The following is a 19991-nucleotide window of genomic DNA, read 5'->3' on the forward strand; positions in this document are numbered from 1 at the left end:
GACAGCACACACAGGTCTCAAACGCTCAGAACAGCATATGGCCGTATGCCAGTAATGGCAGAGACTACGCCTCGAAATGCACGTCGCTCACCATGTTGCAGGATGAAGAAAGTGGCATTTCTAACTTCCCTGTGTGTTGCCACGTTGTGCGCGGCGCCCCTGCCTACTCATTACAGCGCACCGGGGTGCAGCGGCGCAAAGTTTGGGAATCACGGCCCTATGGGCACCCTCCTGCCAGTAACCCAGTCCTCTGGCATGGAGACCACAGCGCACCCACGCAGCAGACGCGCACAGTGGGTATGTCGTGCATGGACGTCGCTCTGCACTAGGTCTCCACCCACCACGGACTGCCTGTGCTTCAGTTCAGACGCACTTAGAGCCCTGGACTCCTGATGCCAGAACACCTTCTGCGCCCTGGCCTCACCCAGGACCACCAATGGCCCTTTCTCCTGCCAGATCTGCCGATGTACCTGCATCACAAGAGAAACAACTGACAACACGTTCATCAGCCACAACAAGTCACTCACAATCAACAGCAGGGCTGTGGCCAACCCCTTCAGGGAGATCAACTGCCTGCTGAAAAACGCACGCTCTCTTGGAAAAGACGCCACAGAAATCTGGAAAACCATTACCACCCCAGACACCATCTTCATCACAGAGACCTGGCTGAACCCCGCATCAACACCCAGTATTGCCACAGCCATACCAGACGGATGCAAGATCACTCAGCGAGACAGGACCAATAGAAACTGCAGCATCACAGCCATAATCCACGAAGAGACTCTCAAATGCGCAACCACCACAGACAACACCACCCCCTTCATGGAGCACCGCAACTTCCAACTCCAAACGAACAGCAAAACCACAATAGAATACACCCTCGCCTACAGATCTCCGGGACTCCGCACCTCCCTTCTGCAACTCCATCTTTGACTTCATCGCTTCTTTCACCATTGAGGTGAAACTATCTTCTTATGAGACATCAACTTTTAACTTGATAACAATGATGACACCAACACGGCTGACATCCTAGAAAGTATGGCTAACCTCGAACAATTGGTTACCGACCCCACTCACATCGCAGGAGACACGCTTCACCCTATCTTTACACCCACACTGAAGAGCTCACTGGGACCGACCCCCACTGCGTCCTATTCATCCTCTCAGAGCCCCTCAAACCTCCACCTCCACTGCCAGCTAAACATGCCACAGCCGGTGCAAAGCATCAGAACAACGCTGGATCAACACCCTCAACTTTCACCTACCCACCTCCACCTGGACACGGAATAAGCAGTGGACAACTTCACTAACTATCACCCGGAGGAATCCCACCAACCCCAAGAAACAAACACAACACCCAACAGGAGCTGAACTAGTACACTTGTTATGGAGCTGCCCCCGAATAGGAGTGTACTGGAATACCATAACCAGGATTTTACACACATGCACAGGTCGAGCACTACTTTTGAATGGCCCGTATACCTCCTGCATCAATTCAGGAGGACGCCTGCCACCAAAGTAGTGTCTAGGTTCCTAAACTTGGGGATAAAAGTAGCTAAAAGGCTCCTAACTAGACGGTGGAAAGTGGTGGACCCACCACATGTACGGGCATGGCGTCACTCATTGTTAGCATGGGCAAAGGCAGAAAGCTTCTGCATCAAGCGTGAAGAAAAGTTAGGACTGCGTTGAGAACCCATAGCAGCATTTTGGGACAACCTCTTAAATGAGCTGCAACAGATAGAGGGCGGTGACCCTGAGGATTCGCCTGGTCGAGACGTGGGCGAATAGATGTAGCGAACCGTACATAGCGCTAATGGGCGTACCATGATATTCCATGGGTGTATGCAGACCACTTAAGAATGTGAATAAGCGTGGACTCTATGCAGAGGGGACGTTAAGTAACATAGCAGCAATGAAACATTACGCAAACATGCCCTCGGGGACTGTAACCTACATGTTGAGGATCCTGAATGTCCGATCAGCACAAATTTCATATCCACTCTGGCTGCTGGTAAACTACCCCAGCTAGTCGCTTATTCCACCCATAGAGCTGGACACACACTAGATCTGATCTGCTCCAACCTTCCTGACATCTTGATTGACGACCCTATACCTGTTATATGGCCGGACCATTTTCTTATCCCCTTTTCTATCCTCCTGACTCGTATTGATAGACCTTCCTCGGTCCCAAGGAAATCAGGCAGAAATTGGAGTAATATTTCCCAGACTTCTCTTGAGGACTATCTTAAAGATAGTTGTCCCACTCTTGCTGAAGATTTGGACTCCCGAATCTCTAACCTCAATGAGTGGGTCAACAAGGCAATTGACTCACTGGCACCTCTTAAACCGATAAAAAACTTTAGGGCATCACCCGCAGCCCCATGGTATTCTGATGAACTATGACAACAGAAATCCGCCTCTAAAACCCTGGAAAGACGCTGGAGATCTGGGTACTCTATGGAGAGTAAATTAGTTTATCGTAAAGCTCTTAAAGAGTACCGGAATCTGATTGTCAAATACAAAAGAGGTTTTTTAGCTGAGAAGATTGATCAAGCCAGTAATGCTCCACGAGAAATCTTTTCAATTGTCAGATCATTTACAGATCCCCAAGCTTTGATCAGACAGCAGCCTGTGTCCCAAGAACTTTGCACTCAGCTCTCCGAATTCTTTGAGGATAAGATCGCCCAAATTTACGCTTCCTTTCCCACCACTGACAACAATGATTCCCCTATGGTGCAGATGGAATTCAACTATCAAGGCCCAGTTCTTTCAGAATTTATAGTAATTTCGGAAGACTCTTCTCTTCGGGAATTACTAAAATGCAGGTCAGGATCTCCGGGTGACCCCTGGTCTGCAAAGCAATACAAAGCGTTAGCATCTTTCCTCAATCCATTTCTCAACCCCATATGGAACTCTTCTTTAAGAACAGGTGTCTACCCGGAAGCATGGAAACATGCCTTTTTAGCCCCCATCCTAAAAAAGCCCAATGCAGACCCAGAAAATCCGGCCAATTATAGGCCGATATCACTTCTACCTGCTCCGGCCAAGATTCTGGAGAAATTTGCCCACCAGCAAATTGCCAGTTTCATTGAAAACCATGGGCTCTATCATGATTCCCAACATGGTTTTCGTCGAGGCTACAGCACAGAGTCAGCCCTTATTGAGATGGCGGACTCAGTCCGTTGGACACTGGATCGGGGCTCTAGGGCGGTGTTGGTGCTGCTGGATTTATCAGCAGCATTCAACACCGTCTCTCATCCCATACTGCTGGAAAGACTGAGGGCTATAGGAATTCAGGGTAAGGTCCTTAAATGGATCAGTTCATTTTTGTCAAACCGTCAGCAACAGGTCCACACCCCTCCCTTTGCGTCTACAGCTAGGCCATTGAAATGGGGTGTCCCTCAAGGCTCCTCGTTAAGCCCCCTTTTATTTAATGTGTATTTTTCTCCTCTAGCGGATATGATTTCTCGGTCAGGCATTAAAACAACGTCTTATGCCGATGATATTCAGTTGCTCTTCACTTTTGAGGAGCCTTCCCTTTTTACTTTTGATCCCCTTAAAACCTGCCTCAGAGAGATCGCCAAATGGATGGATCTTAATTTTTAAAAACTGAATGCAGGCAAAACTGAAGTGCTTTTTTTCAACCAGCCTTCCCCACTAAATTCTAATCTATGGTGGCCACAAGATCTGAGCCAAGCCCCTACCCCCAAAGACTCCGTTAGAAATCTCGGAGTCCGTTGGAACCATCAATTATCATTTGAGTGTCAGGCCCAATCAGTTTCAGCAGCATGTTTCTCTAAGATTAAAATCCTGAAAAAACTCATAAACTACTTGCCCTCCGCCAACAGGAAAACGATAGTCCATGCGTTAATAATCTCTCACCTGGACTATGCCAATGGACTTTACCTAGGTTTATCCACTGGCCTTTGCCACAAACTCCAAAGGGTACAAAACGCCGCTGCTCGCTTGATTGGGGGCCTCCCACGCAGGATGCACATCTCCCCTTATCTATGTAAATTGCACTGTCTACCCGTGAGCAAACGCATTGAGTTTAAAGCAATGACACTAGTGTATCGAACCACGCAGGGCAACGGGTCTGCTCACCTTAGATCCATTCTTTGCCCCTACTGCAATGCGAGAGCCCTTCGCTCTAACACCAAATCTTTATTGGCTAAACCCAGATTCAAAAAAGCTCGTTCAGGAGGCAAAACTTTTGAACTACGGGCTGCCCAAAGATGGAACAAATTGCCGCTTGACTTGCGCATGAGCAAGACGGAACCTGAATTCCGTCGTGCTCTAAAAACCTTCCTATTCGGTCTGTAATTCTTAGCTTTAAGAGATTTCTCTGTTAAATCAATTAGCGCCGGGTCACCCCGTTGGGATAGCTGCGCGCTTTATAAAAGACACAATAATAATAATAATAATGCCCGAAGATGGAGAGAGAAGTTACCACGGACAGGTCATTGTTTGTTGTTGTTCTCGTTTATTCTGGATTCATCTGTTCATAAGCCCAATGTGTCAGAACTGGAAGGACTCTTACAGAGCACTGCATTTGTTTAATTCATAACTCACTATACGTTATTGTAGCTCTAAAAAACAGTCCAACTCATGAGGAAACTCCAGACGATCAAGAACACAGCGGCCAGGGTCATCCTCTACCTCCCAAGACGGACGCACATAACCCCTCACCTCAGGAAACTCCACTGGCCCCCAGTCATGAAGAGATCCCAGTACAATACAAGTCATACAAGGCACGACACAATGAAGGGGCTGCGTTCCTCAACCAGCGCATGACCTTTCACCAGCCCACCAGGAAACTCAGATCCGGATCCCTAGCTGCCACCTGTCGTATCCGCCGGACTAACAGGGGCGTCTGCTCGTTTTCCCATATGTCAGCCAAGACCTGAAACTACCTCCCCCTGCACCTACGAGCCAGTTTATTTATCACACGCCACTTGAACTTCCTTACCTTGCACCTTTTTGGGACACAACAGACAAACTGCCAAGGCTGCACGTCCCTCGTTAAACTGACTGGAACCTCAGTGTTGGAAACATGTGCAAATATTTTATGTGGTCCACCACCATCTTTAATTGTTTCGTTAAGTGATCCAACGGGCGTGTATCCGTACAGGCTTTGAGGAGACTGCATTGTTAGCTACACAACAGAATATATCATTGAGAAGTACAATGTCTCATAAAGCTCTGCTAATAATGAGTTAGCAAGACAAGACAGTAGACAAGCAGCACATATGTGTGTGTCACCTCATGGTGAAGGTATGGAAACTTATTTACAGGTTAAAGGATTGACATGAGGCCTGTGGAAGGATCCCTCCGGAATGGAAACACTCCACAGAAAATTAAGATGTGGGGGCAGTCTCTGCAGGCGAGGGAAGGTGACTGAGAGGGATAGGGTCAGCCTCCCCCCTCATCCAACAGGAACAGAGACGTGTGTGGACAGACGGCCTCGCCAATGGTGTGCCCACGGTGCAATAGTTGTAAACAAATGTCTCTTTATCTTATTTCTGAAATGAAAAATGACAATTATCTGATGCCCCAGGACCACACCTCATATTTTCAATGAAATACGACAGGACGCTGAGCCGCTGATGTTTACTGTTTGAATCTGTATAGCTACCAAAAATTATACAGAAAGACTGTAAAAGAAAAGGATGATTGAAATGAGGCTTCAGAAGACACACAAGGAAGTCTCGGAGGACTTGAAGAAGGATGTGGTGTCTGGAATGAGTGGTCAGTGACCTGGGCAGAGGTTTGAGGATTGAAATGAGGCTTCTAAAGCCTCAAGAGGATGCCACGGACTGGAGGGAGGTCACTGCAGACTGGAGAGAGATTTCTTAGGATGAGGAGCAGATCCGAGGCTTACAGTGAAATTTATGAGAAATGGACGAGACCTCTTCTGATTGGAGGGAATTTTCTAAAGAATGAGGTCTGAACATGGCTTTAATTACATTTCAATGCTGTTTGGAAGCACTGAAGGGATGTTTTGAAGAATGGCATCATAGTTAGGAAACTTTGAATTAGTTTTTCCACAACTCTTGATTGAGGAAACCAGAGGGGAAGTTTCCAGAATGTGCATTAGTTTTCTGTGTGTTCAGGGAACTCTTCTAAGGACTTCAGGTAGGTGTTATAGATAAAAATATGTTTTGTGAGGACAGCAGCTCATTTCTGCAGCAATTATTTCAAGACTCAAAGGAGTTTTCTGAAGACTTGCAGGGATTTAGGAAAATTTAAGAGCATTTCCTGATGACGCAAGGGAGTTTCCAGAGGACTTAAGTTTTCAGAGGAATCAAAGGTATTTTCTGAGGACTTAAGGTTTCTTTGAGGAAACAAAGTGATTTTATGAGGATCTGAAAGCTTCCTAGCACTTTGTGTGAGCTTAGTAGTGAAATTTACACACTGCAGTAATGAGACCTGCTCCTTACACACTGAGAGGAGGATAATAAACCAGCCTTACCTGCTTAGGGTGCTTCTGACATCCTGCAAAACAGAGAAACAATCACAGTGAAATCAGTTTCTAGGGAAGATGTTAAAGTTATGGCAGTCTTTTTAGGAGTGAAACACTTCGATCTATCTACGATTAGAAAACAGTGGCTGGGGTCACACGACACGGCACATTCTGTGGCATCGCATGACCAAGCACAGAATGTGATATTCAGAATGACGTCAAATCACATAGCAGAAACTGATATTCTGAATGGTAATGACACAGCACACTGTCATTCTGAATGGAGTCACAAAACACGGCACATTCGGATATTCTGAATGAGTCACTTGACACATTGTATAATGTTCTCAACAGGGTCTCATGCATGGACATCATTTAGGGATCGACATGGGTCGCAGCTGCGACTCCTGGATTGCCCCTTGTGATCCCTGGCACTGCTTGTTGACTTGTGGCTTCAGAGGTAGTAAAATCAGTGCCAAGAAGAGAGAGGCAGCTCGCCCTTATAAGAGTTAAGCTCCACCTTCTTTTTCTGCCACTTTTTTTATTACAATAACAGTGCCATGTTTTATTATATTAATAGTATTACAGGTAACAGGCGTTGCAGAAGGAAGTATGAACAGCAGGGATACTCAAAGATTGTTCCCCATCTTCTCCGCTAGCAACCACGTCTCCGTCAGCCACTCCACCGGGCTACACTGGACCGACCACAGATGCATCCACTTCACCTTTAAAAAGACTACATCCCACCTACGCTCGCAACAAATCCCTCGCAGATGCTGAAGCAAAATCACCACAGACCAGCTCCTCGCATCACTAAGCCAGAACCCGCCAGCCGACACCGCGGACACCAACAACGCAGCCCGCAACCTCACACAGTGGATCACCAATTGCGCCGACGACCTCGCTCCACTGAAGAACCCCCCCAGGCAAGTCCAGCAACAGGAAATCCCCATGGTTCACAGACGCCCTCAAAAACTCAAAGAAATCATGCCGAACCCTCGAAAAAACCTGGCGCCACGATCAGACTACCGAAAACATGAATGCCTCCAAGAATGCCACTCGCGAACACCACCAACTGATCCGCACCACCAAAAGGGCATCGTTCAAAGAGCGGCTAGACAGCAACACCCACAACAGCAAGGAACTCTTCAGCATCGTCAAAGAGCTCTCCAAACCCAGTGTCAGCAACAACAACGTCACACCATCACAAAACCTCTGCAACTCCCTCGCCACGTACTTCCACCGCAAAATCACAGACATACACGACAGCTTCGGACCCCAGACTCCGCCTCCAGCTACTGAAACATCGACCCCCACCACCATCCTCAGCACCTGTACCCCCATCAGCACTGAAGACACCACCCACGCCATGAAAACCATCCACTCTGGCTCCCCCTCTGACCCTTGCCCCCACCACATCTTCTACAAACCCGACATCATCATTGCACCCCACCTCCAGAACATCATAAACAACTCCTTCACGTCAGCCACCTTCCCTGAGAGCTGGAAGCACGCAGAAATAAACGCCCTTCTGAAGAAACCCACAGCAGACCCCAAGGACCTTAAGAACTTTCGCCCCATCTCTCTTCTCCCCTTCCTGGCTAAAGTCATCGAGAAGACCGTCAATAAACAGCTGACTGCTTTCCTCGAGGCAAACAACTGGCTCAACCCGTACCAGTCCGGATTTCGAGCCAACCACAGCACCGAGACCGCCCTCATCGCAGCCACCGTCGACATCCGGACCCTGATGGACAACGGAGAAACAACCACTCTCATCCTCCTAGACCTCTCGGCTGCCTTCGACACCGTATGCCACCGCACCCTGATAACCCGCCTCTTCAACACAGGGATCCAAGGAAAGGCCCTGGACTGGATCACCTCGTTCCTCTCAGACAGAACCCAGAGAGTCCGCCTACCTCCTTTCCGTTCAGCGGCCACCGAGATCATGCGGCGTACCCCAAGGCTCCTCGCTCAGCACAACCCTCTTCAATATCTAAATGAGTCCCCTCGCCGCCATCGCACACAAACACAACATCAACATCATCTCATACGCCGACGACACCCAACTGATACTCTCCCTCACCAAAGACCCAGCCACCGCCAAAACCAACCTCCAGGAAGGAATGAAAGACGTTGCAGAATGGATGAAACTCAGTCGCCTGAAATTGAACTCAGACAAGACGGAGGTCCTCATCCTCGGACAATCCCCTTCCGCCTGGGACGACTCCTGGTGGCTCACAGCACTGGGCTCCCCACCAAAACCCACAGACCACACACGCAACCTGGGATTCATCCTAGACTCCTCCCTCACAATGACCAAGCAAGTCTACGCCGTCTCATCGTCTTGCTTCAAAACCCTGCACATGCTCCGTAAGATCTTTCGGTGGATCCCCACCGAAACCAGAAAAACCGTCACCCAGGCCCTCGTCACCAGCCGACTGTACTACGGAAACGCCCTATACGCAGGAACCACAGCCAAACTTCAGAAACTACTCCAGCGCATACAGAACGCCTTCGCACGACTCATCCTCGACATCCCCCGTCACAGCCACATATCCGCCCACCTGAGAAACCTGCACTGGCTCCCCGTCAGCAAGAGGATCACGTTTAGGCTCCTCACCCACGCACACAAAGCGCTCCACAACAATGGCCCCGAATACCTCAACAACCGCCTATCGTTCTCACCCCCACCTGCCAGCTAAGCTCTGCCAGCCTCGCCCTCGCCACCGTCCCACGGATCCGCAGAACCAACACCGGAGGAAGATCGTTCTCCTACCTGGAAGCCAAAACATGGAAGTCCCTCCCCACACACCTACGACTGACCGAGGACCATCTCACCTTCAGGAAACACCTCAAGAACTGGCTTTTCGAGCAGTAGCGACAACACCCCTCCCCCCCTCCCTCCAGCGCCTTGAGACCCTCACGGGTGAGTAGCGCGCGCTATAAATGTATTGATTGATTGATTGTACCTTACTCTTCTGAAGAATCAATCAAACAGAAGCATTACTAAAAGAGTGTCATGAAGGAGTAGTTAAAAGTCGAAGGGGTAGAACAGTGCCCTGCAGGATGAGGTGCTGCCAGAAGTGGGGCTAGAAGAGTGCCCTGCAGGAGGAGGTACAAGAAGAAGGGGTACTAGAAGAGTGCCCTGCAGGAGGAGGTACAAGAAGAAGGGGTACTAGAAGAGTGCCCTGCACGAGGAGGTGCAGCCAGAAGGGGGGGCTAGAAGAGTACCCCGCAGGAGGAGGTACAAGGAAGGGGTACTAGAAGAGTGCCCTGCAGGAGGAGGTACGGGGGCTAGAAGAGTGCCCTGCAGGAGGAGGAAAAAGGAAGAGTTACTAGAAAGTGCCCTGCAGGAGGAGGTACAATAAGAAGGGGTACTAGAAGAGTGCCCTGCAAGAGGAGGTACAAGGAAGGGGTACTAGAAGAGTGCCCCGCAGGAGGAGGTACAAGGAAGGGGTACTAGAAGAGTGCCCTGCAGGAGGAGGTACGGGGGATAGAAGAGTGCCCTACAGGAGGAGGTACGGGGGCTAGAAGAGTGCCCTGCAGGAGGAGGTACAAGAAGAAGGGGTACTATAAGAGCCCCTTGAGGGGGAGGTTCAGCCAGAAGGACGGGGTACTAGAAGAGTGCCCTGCAAGAGGAGGTACAAACAGAAGGGGTTCTAGAAGAGGTCCCTGCAGGTGGATGTACAAGGAAGGGATACTAGAAGAGTGTCCTGCATGAGGAGGTATGAGCAAAAGGGGTACTAGAAGAATGCCCTGCAGGAGGAGATACAAGGAAGGGGTACTAGAAGAATCCCCTGCAGGAGGAGGTGCAAGAAGATGGGGTACCAGAAGAGTGCCCCGCAGGAGGAGGCACAAGAAGAAGGGGTCCTAGAAGGGTGCCCTGCAGGAGGAGATACAAGGTAGGGGTACTAAGAAGGGGTCCTAGAAGGGTGCCCTGCAGGGGGAGATACAAGGTAGGGGTACTAGAAGAATCCCCTGCAGGAGGAGGTACAAGGAAGGGGTACTAGAAGAGTGCCCCGCAGGAGGAGGTACAAGGAAGGGGTACTAGAAGAGTGCCCTGCAGGAGGAGGTACGAGAAGAAGGGGTACTAGAAGAGTACCTCGCAGGAGGAGGTACAAGGAAGGGGTACTAGAAGAGTGCCCTGCAGGAAGAGGTACAAGGAAGGGGTACTAGAAGAGTGCCCCGCAGGAGGAGGTACAAGGAAGGGGTACTAGAAGAGTGCACTGCAGGAGGAGGTACAAGAAGAAAGGGTACTAGAAGAGTGCCCCACAGGAGGATGTACAAGAAGAAGGGGTCCTAGAAGGGTGCCCTGCAGGAGGAGGTACAAGAAGAAGGGGTCCTAGAAGGGTGCCCTGCAGGAGGAGATACAAGGTAGGGGTACTAGAAGAGTGCCCTGCAGGAGGAGGTACTAGCAGAAGGGGTACTAGAAGAGTGCCCCACAAGAGGAGGTACAAGGAAGGGGTACTAGAAGAGTGCCCTGCAGGAGGAGGTACAAGGAAGGGGTACTAGAAGAGTGCCCCGCAGGAGGAGGTACAAGGAAGGGGTACTAGAAGAGTGCCCTGCAGGAGGAGGTACGAGAAGAAGGGGTACTAGAAGAGTACCTCGCAGGAGGAGTTACAAGGAAGGGGTTCTAGTAGAGTGCCGTGCAGGAAGAGGTACAAGGAAGGGGTACTAGAAGAGTGGCCAGCAGGAGGAGGTACAAGGAAGGGGTACTAGAAGAGTGCCCTGTAGGAGGAGGTACAAGGAAGGGGTACTAGAAGAGTGCCCTGCAGGAGGAGGTACAAGGAAGGGGTACTAGTAGAGTGCCCTTCAGGAGGAGATACAAGGAAGGGGTACTAGAAGAATCCCCTCCTGGAGGAGGTACCAGGAGATGGGGTACCAGAAGAGTGCCCCGCAAGAGGAGGTATAAGGAAGGGGTACTAGAAGAGTGCCCTGCAGGAGGAGTTACAAGAAGAAAGGGTACTACAAGAGTGCCCCGCAGGAGGAGGTACAAGGAAGGGGTACTAGAAGAATCCCCTGCAGGACGAGGTTCAAGTAGTTGGGTACTAGAAGAGCGCCCTGCAGGAGGAGGTACAAGGAAGGGGTACTAGAAGAGTGCCCTGCAGGAGGAGGTACAAGGAAGGGGTACTTGAAGAGCGCCCAGCAGGAGGAGGTATGAGTAGAAGGGAGGCTAGAAGGTGCCCTGTAGGGGAAGGAGGTACAGGCAGAAGGAGTACTAGAGGAGTCTGTGTAAGTGGCAGCCATCTATGAAATGAGATCACAGCTGCCCAGGAAGGACAAAGACCCGTGAGCACCTCTTGTGCTATTCTGGACTTTTGCAGGATCTGCTTGTGTGAAGCTCCCGCCAGTTACTGGATTAATTCATCCCAGCATGGGGTGAGCTGGTGGATTGAAGGAGCTGAGATGAAAGACCCTCTACAAAACTTTTATGGAAGAACCGGGCAAGAGTAAAGGATTTGGAATATTGGAATCTTTATGACAAGTTGTCTATGAGTTGCATGCAGCGTGGCTTTATTAGTTCATGTCAGTATAAGGACTCAAATCTACTGCTTAGAGGGTGACACCAGGTTCACAGCTGGAGAATGGAAAGTGTCCTCATTAGAAATAGAGAATAACTCTAAGAGAGAATGTAAACTATTAAAGAAAGAATTAGCAAGGATTTTGGGTCCAATGTTTCCAATCGTGAAACACTTGTTGGCTGTAGCAGCTATATTGCTTTACAGCAAATGATTTACATTGATGACACTCTCAGAGGACCAGCATTTGTGATATAATACTCTGCGACATCCGTGAACAAAGCTGCATGTGTAATACATGACAGCCGTAGGTGCAATGCCCCCGGCCCCCGGCCCATGGAAATAATATTAATAATACGTCTCTCCAAAGCTGCATGAGTAATACATGACGGCCACAGGTGCAATGCCCCCGTCCCATGGTGTTATTATTAATAATACGTCTCTCCAAAGCTGCATGAGTAATACATGACGGCCATAGGTGCAATGCCCCCGGCCCATGGTAATAATATTAATAATACGTCTCTCCAAAGCTGCATGAGTAATACATGACGCCATAGGTGCAATGCCCCCGGCCCATGGTAATAATATTAATAATACGTCCTTCCAAAGCTGCATGAGTAATACATGACAGCCATCGGTGCAATGCCCCCGTCCCATGGTGTTATTATTAATAATACGTCTCTCCAAAGCTACATGAGTAATACATGACGGCCATAGGTGCAATGCCCCTGGCCCATGGTAATAATATTAATAATACATCTCTCCAAAGCTGCATGAGTAATACATGACAGCCATAGGTGCAATGCCCCTGGCCCATGGTAATAATATTAATAATACGTCCTTCCAAAGCTGCAGGAGTAATACAGGACAGCCATAGGTGCAATGCCCCTGGCCCATGGTAATAATATTAATAATACGTCCTTCCAAAGCTGCATGAGTAATACATGACAGCCATAGGTGCAATGCCCCTGGCCCATGGTAACAATATTAATAATACGTCTCCTTAAAGCTGCATGAGTAATACATGAGAGCCATTGGTGCAATGCCCCCGGCCAAGGGTAATAATATTAGTAATACGTCCTTCCAAAGCTGCATGAGTAATACATGACAGCCATAGGTGCAATGCCCCTGGCCCATGGTAACAATATTAATAATACGTCTCCTTAAAGCTGCATGAGTAATATATGCCAGCCACAGGTGCAATGCCCCCGGCCAAGGGTAATAATATTAGTAATACGTCTCACCAAAGCTGCATGAGTAATACATGACGGCCATAGGTGCAATGCCCCCGGCCCATGGTAATAATATTAATAATAAGTCTCTCCAAAGCTGCATGAGTAATACATGAGAGCCACGGGTGCAATACCCCTAGCCCAGGGTAATATTAATAATACGTCTCTCCAAAGCTGCATGAGTAATACAGGACGCCCATAGGTGCAATGCCCCCGGCCCATGGTAATAATATTAATAATACGTCTCTCCAAAGCTGCACGAGTACTACATGACGCCACGGGTGCAATGCCCCTGGCCCATGGTAATAATATTAATAATACGTCTCTCCAAAGCTGCATGATTTATCACTTAAATAACAGCTTTAAATATATTTTGGAAATCCATTTTTCCTCAAAAGGTCAGTTCATGAGTTCTGAAACTAAATAAATATTCATTTCACATACACGCTTCAGATTTTTAGTACACATATATTAATTCAACCAAGGAAAAACGTCTAATTTAGTAGACTGGGCTAAACACAGGACAGCTAATTGCAGGTATCTGGAGAGATACCAGTATCTCACAGGCTACTCGTTGGAGAAGCCGGGTCTATTGCAATCAGACGTCAGTAGAGTAACTGCCTCAGTGGGTGATGCAAGCAGAGGGCCACTATGATCAGATAACCCAAACGTATAGGACTCTTTGAAGGTCATCAACAGGTCATGGGCCATCGTCCTTGACTGACACAAGAGGTTTATCAAAAGGTCAGGATTCACCTTCCTGTCATTACAAGAGAGGTACTCCAAAAGGTCAAAAACTAATTCAGCGCCTCCCTAATATGGGAGTCTCGGGCTCAGCCCTGTCATGGTTAACATCTTTCTTAAACAATCGGTCCTTTCAGGTTTGGGAAGGCAACGCACGGTCCAACTCAATCCCCCTCCAGTGTGGTGTTCAGCAGGGCTCCTCGTTGAGCCCTACTCTGTTCAACGTATACATGTCCCCACTGGAAGATGTGGTTGCTCCGTTTGGGATTAAAGTCGTTACCTACGCGGATGACACACAACTTGTTGTCTCGCTCACTCAACCGGACCATTGCTCTGGAAACCTTCTCTGCTGTTTGTCCAATATACATGCCTGGATGAGTAAATCCCTGTTGAAATTAAATGGAGCCAAAACCGAGCTTATGGTCCTAGGAACATAAGTCGACATTTTCTTACGACTCCATTTGGCCTGCCTGCCTGGGGGCTTTTCCCCCCCTTAAAAATGAAATTAAAAGCTTGGGGGTTTGGCTTGAACAGGACCTTTCATTTGGAGCTCAAGACAAAAAAAACGTCTGGCATATGCTTTGGCCTTCTTCGTTCAGCCCGTAAAGTCCTCCCCCTTCTTCCTCCCCAATCAAGGAAACTTCTTATTCAAGCACTAATCCTTTCAAGGCTGGATTACAGCAACGCCCTCTATTTAGTCGCCCCAGAAGCCACTATTAACAATCTACAACGGATCCAAAACTCGGCAGCTAGACTGCTTTCAGGTTCATCGTCTCGTTCCTCGGCCAGACCTGCCCTTAGATCTCTCCATTGGCTGCCCATTTGAGAGAGGATAAAGTTCCAATCCCTGTGTATTGTCCATAAATTCCTACAGGGTAAGGGACCGCCTATTCTGAGGAGCTTAGTGTGTCCCTAAAAGGCCAATAGGACCCTTCGCTCTGATTACGGGTGTCTGGCCAAAGTCCCCAGAGTGAAGAGGGCGCGAACAGGAGGCCGTCGCTTCTCTGTTAACGCAGCGATTTTGTGGAACTCACTCCCTCTCTTGTTGCGCACTGAACCCAGCTACCTGCGGTTTCGTAAGCTTCTTAATTCCTTTCTCTTCCCCTCAGGCCCTTAACTCAGCATTCCTTCCCCAGTAATCGCTGCTCTATAGCGCTGGGACGCCTCCAGGTAACCATGCGCTTTACAAATGTATTTCCATTCCATTCCAGAGAGCATCCTAAAATGAGTCGCAAGGTCATATCAACGGGTCCGGGTCCATCATCCTAGCAGGAGGCAAGAGTGGTCCTCTCTTGTAAGAAGGATGAGCCTCCCCTGGACTGTGGGTCTTACGAGTCCCATTTCATATCTCTTCACTGACACAAAACTGTGGGCCAAACTTTATCTGCATTGGTGGTGGGCTTGATTCCCAAATTGGTCCCCGGGGAAACATAGGTTTACTATCTATAATTTTCCTATAAGCAGAAATGGCATTTGACCATGTGTTTAGACTGACTGCCAAATTACACGTTTGTACGAACCAGAGAGGGATGCTCTCTGTCACCATCGGAGGGATGCTCCCTGCCACACTTGGAGGGATGCTCTCTGTCACCATCGGAGCGATGCTCCCTGCCACACTCCGAGCGATGCTCCCTGCCACACTCCGAGGGATGCTCCCTGCCACACTCCGAGGGATGCTCCCTGCCACACTCCGAGGGATGCTCCCTGCCACACTCCGAGGGATGCTCCCTGCCACACTCCGAGGGATGCTAGCTCCCTGCCACACTCCGAGGGATGCTAGCTCCCTGCCACACTCTGAGGGATGCTAGCTCCCTGCCACACTCTGAGGGATGCTAGCTCCCTGCCACACTCTGAGGGATGCTAGCTCCCTGCCACACTCTGAGGGATGCTAGCTCCCTGCCACACTCCGAGGGATGCTAGCTCCCTGCCACACTCCGAGGGATGCTAGCTCCCTGCCACACTCCGAGGGATGCTAGCTCCCTGCCATACTCCGAGGGATGCTAGCTCCCTGCCACACTCCGAGGGATGCTAGCTCCCTGCCACACTCCGAGGGATGCTAGCTCCCTGCCACACTCCGAGGGATGCTCCCTGCCACACTCCGAGGGATGCTCCCTGCCACACTCCGAGGGATGCTCCCTGCCACACTCCGAGGGATGCTCCCTGCCACACTCCGAGGGATGCTCCCTGCCACACTCCGAGGGATGCTCCCTGCCCACTCCGAGGAATGCTCTCTGTCGCCCTCACAGGGATGCTCTCTGTCGCCCTCGGAGGGATGCTCCCTGTCACACTCGGAGGGATGCTCTGTCGCCCTCGGAGGGATGCTCCCTGTCACACTCGGAGGGATGCTCTCTGTCACCCTCGGAGGGATGCTCCCAGTCACCCTCGGAGGGTGCTCCCAGTCACCCTCGGAGGGATGCTCCCTGTCACCCTCGGAGGGATGCTCCTTGTCACCCTCGGAGGGATGCTCCCTGTCACCCTCGGAGGGATGCTCCCTGTCACCCTCTGAGGGATGCTCCCTGCTACCCGCCGAGGGATGCGCTCTGTCACCCGCCGAGGGATGCGCTCTGTCACCCGCCGAGGGATGCGCTCTGTCACCCTCCGAGGGATGCGCTCTGTCACCCTCCGAGGGATGCGCTCTGTCACCCTCCGAGGGATGCGCTCCGTCACCCTCCGAGGGATGCGCTCTGTCACCCTCCGAGGGATGCGCTCTGTCACCCTCCGAGGGATGCGCTCTGTCACCCTCCGAGGGATGCGCTCCGTCACCCTCCGAGGGATGCGCTCTGTCACCCTCCGAGGGATGCGCTCTGTCACCCTCGGAGGGATGCTCCCTGTCACACTCAGAGGGATACTCCCTGTCACACAAAGAGTAATGCTCTCTATTACACTTGGAGGGATGCTGTCACTCTCCAAGGGATACTCTCTTTCGCCCTCCGAGGGATGCTCTCTTCCACCATTTGAGGGATGCTCGCTTCCACCTTCTGAGGGATGCTCTCTTCCACCCTGGGAGGGATGCTCTCTTCCACCCTGGGAGGGATGCTCTCTTCCACCCTGGGAGGGATGCTCTCTTCCACCCTGGGAGGGATGCTCTCTTCCACCCTGGGAGGGATGCTCTCTGTCACCTTGGGAGGGATGCTCTCTGTCACGCTGGGAGGGATGTCCTGTATGTTCTCTGTCACCACCATCTAGTGCCAGTTACATGGAGCTACTTCTTGGGAAGCTTCTTGGCTGTAAACTAATCAACCTATTTGAGCAGACCATCACTGTTAAAGTGACAGCGTATGACCACAATAAGGAGGTTTATACCTCCAATCCCACTCTAAACCAAATTGGTGAGGAATTTGGTTGCTGTTCAGGGTGTCAATATAATACAGTCGAAGATAACTTTATTCGATTGAATTTACAATCATAAAAGTAAATCATACAGTACAACGACAGTTATTTACAACGTTTTGGTTTTCATATAGTAGTTAGCTGCTATGTACAATAAGATGTCAGTTTTAGCATAAAAACAATTTTCTTTTTGTTGATATTAAAAGTAACAACAGTATAAAAATAATATTTACTGTGCAGACGCCGCAAGGTTAGACCGAATTTTGATGCAAGCTTTCAAATAATAAGCAACTGTTTTTGCAACATGGGGAGAGTCTAGACATTGTAGTGCCAGGAGGGCTGGTCTGCATCTTCTCAGTCCTAGTGTTCTAAGCAAAGGGACCAACCAACGTTTGCGGGGAGTTTCATAGAAAGTACAGAATAAAATTGCATGTAACATAGACTGAGGTGTACAGTCATCGCAGGGACATTTGGCCAATTCACGTGTCCAGTCTGAAGGCGTGGGAAATGAGACAAGGCGATAGAAAGAGTTAAATCTAAAACGAGTTAAAACATATCTATCGTAGTTGGACAAATAAAAAGACAGGTAGGGTTGCAGGCCATATGAGGATTGGATCGACATTAGATGGGTCGTCGACTGCTTGTTGATTTCAGAGCACTGGCGTAAAACTCTCAGATGCGAGACACATAGATTCTTTAAAGACTTTCTAGATATTGTCAAAAGTGAAATAGGGTTTATAAAAAACTCTAGACAGTTCAAATCATTCAAAAAATTGAATACGTACGACAGCCTTGGAATCTTTTTCCAATGGGTCAGGGTGAGGCAGTCAGTTATTAGCGACCGGGTTAGGAGACATTGCTCCTTGGTCCATATACGGTGCCACAGGAGAATTGGCTGGTACCTTATGATGTCAGATAGGTAATCCCGGCCGAGTTCCATATGGGTACCGTAGTTGGAAGCACTTCTAGGGAGAGCTAATATGTACTTCAGGAAGTCGTTTTCAACTACCTGGAGCTCTTGGACAGGGGCATAGCCCCATACACCGGCTCCATAAGTGGCCACACTCACACATTTGGCTTGATAAATTTGCAATATTGCTGCAGGAGCGGGCTTGCCCAGTTTCCTTGAGAATGAGGTTAGTGCTGATGTTGTACGCTGGAGCTGCAACTTTCTACTAGATATAGCAGGTTTCCACGACATTTGATGGTCAATGAGGATTCCTAAGTATGGATAGAACCTAGCGCTATCTAGTCTAGTGTTCTCAATATAGATGGGCTTACATTTCTGGGCTTTCTTACCAATATGCATTACAAAGGTCTTAGATTTGTTAACTCTAAGACCGAGGGAGAGCATATATTGGCAGTACTTATTGAGTTGCAATTGGAGCTGGTTAGGTGTCCTTGCTAATATTACCGAATCATCGGCATAAAGAAGCGCTGGAATCGGGCGGGCTTTTATACAGGGGAGGTCCTTGTTCCCTATCAGCATTGCTTGTTCCAAGCCGTTGGTATAGATGTTGAATAGGAATGGGGCAAGGACACACCCCTGTCCAACTCCTTTTGTGATTCCAAATGTATCCGTTAGCTCTCCGTTAATGCCGAACCTCACACAGGCTTTGGCATCCGAATAAAGCTCGCGGAGAAACTTCAGGATTGGAGGGTCTACTCCCAGTTTGCTTAAGATCTCCCATAGCTTGGAGTGAATCACGCAATCGAATGCGGAGCTTAGATCCACATAGACCAAATAGAGTTTATCACCTTTAGCCCAAGCATATTTCCCCATAAGTAGAGTGAGATTAAGCGCCTGTTCCACCGTACCTAATCCCTCTTGGAACCCAAACTGGAGGTCTGTAATGATCTTATTCTCCTTCGCCCAGTCCTGGAGACGTTCCAGGAGGAGTCTCCCAGCAACCTTACCCAGCGAGTCCAAGAGGGAAATTGGTCGGTAGCATGCTGGATTGTCTCTATCTCCCTTCTTAAAGATAGGGAGAAGGACAGAGGTAGACCACGAGTCAATTAAACCAACCTGTGAGACTGCTGACATAACTTGAGTTACTATTGGGGACCATAGTTCAAGGTTGTTCACAAAAATATCTAAGGGAACCCCATCAGGGCCGGGGGCTTTGCCAGTCTTGGAGGATGTTAGCGCTATGTTCACGTCACCGAGGTCAAAATGGATGTCTATTGGGTAGATGTTGTTACTGCTAGAACAGGCCTCCCCAGGAATGGTATCGTCGGTAGTTGGTAAAGGGTTCCCAAATATCTGGGAGAAATGGGCAACCCATTTTTCGGCGGGTACCGCCACATCCAAGTGGGAAGAGGCGGTGTCGTCTGCAAGAAATGGGGACTTGACTGTTCGCCAAAATAGCGTACTGTCCTTTGATTTTATACTCTCATGGAGTTGGGCCCAGAGGTTATTTTTTATTTCACGTTTGCGGGCTTTTATGGCCAACTTGTATTGCCTTCTTAAAAAAGTAATTAAAACTGTGTCCCTGTCTTGGCTATGGAGGGCCCGTTTGAGTGCATTATGGGCCCTACGACAGTCGGAGTCAAACCACCCCCGACTATCTTTATCTTTCTTCTTGCTATGTTGGCGGGTTAGTTCCTGCCGCATGGTTTCTAGAATCTTTGCAAAACTACACAAAATTTGCTGGGGAGATGAAGTCTCATCTAAACAGGTAATTATATGGGGAAGAGTTTGTT

The 19991-nt window shown here is 49.3% G+C and overlaps 1 protein-coding gene across 2 annotated transcripts in view; it reads right to left on the minus strand.

The window, feature by feature from the left end:
• LOC147710152 (E3 ubiquitin-protein ligase TRIM39-like) overlaps positions 1 to 19991 on the minus strand; it is a 108917-nt gene that overhangs the window by 32553 nt on the left and 56373 nt on the right. For both annotated transcript variants that reach the window (XM_086920852.1, XM_086920851.1), the window contains one exon: positions 6473 to 6495. In XM_086920852.1, the coding sequence (XP_086776978.1) occupies positions 6473 to 6495 (23 nt within the window). The remainder of the gene's footprint in view (positions 1 to 6472; positions 6496 to 19991) is intronic.

The sequence above is a fragment of the Lissotriton vulgaris genome, chromosome 5 (genome assembly GCF_964263255.1).
Source record: "Lissotriton vulgaris chromosome 5, aLisVul1.2, whole genome shotgun sequence".
In the NCBI taxonomy this organism is placed as follows: domain Eukaryota; kingdom Metazoa; phylum Chordata; class Amphibia; order Caudata; family Salamandridae; genus Lissotriton; species Lissotriton vulgaris.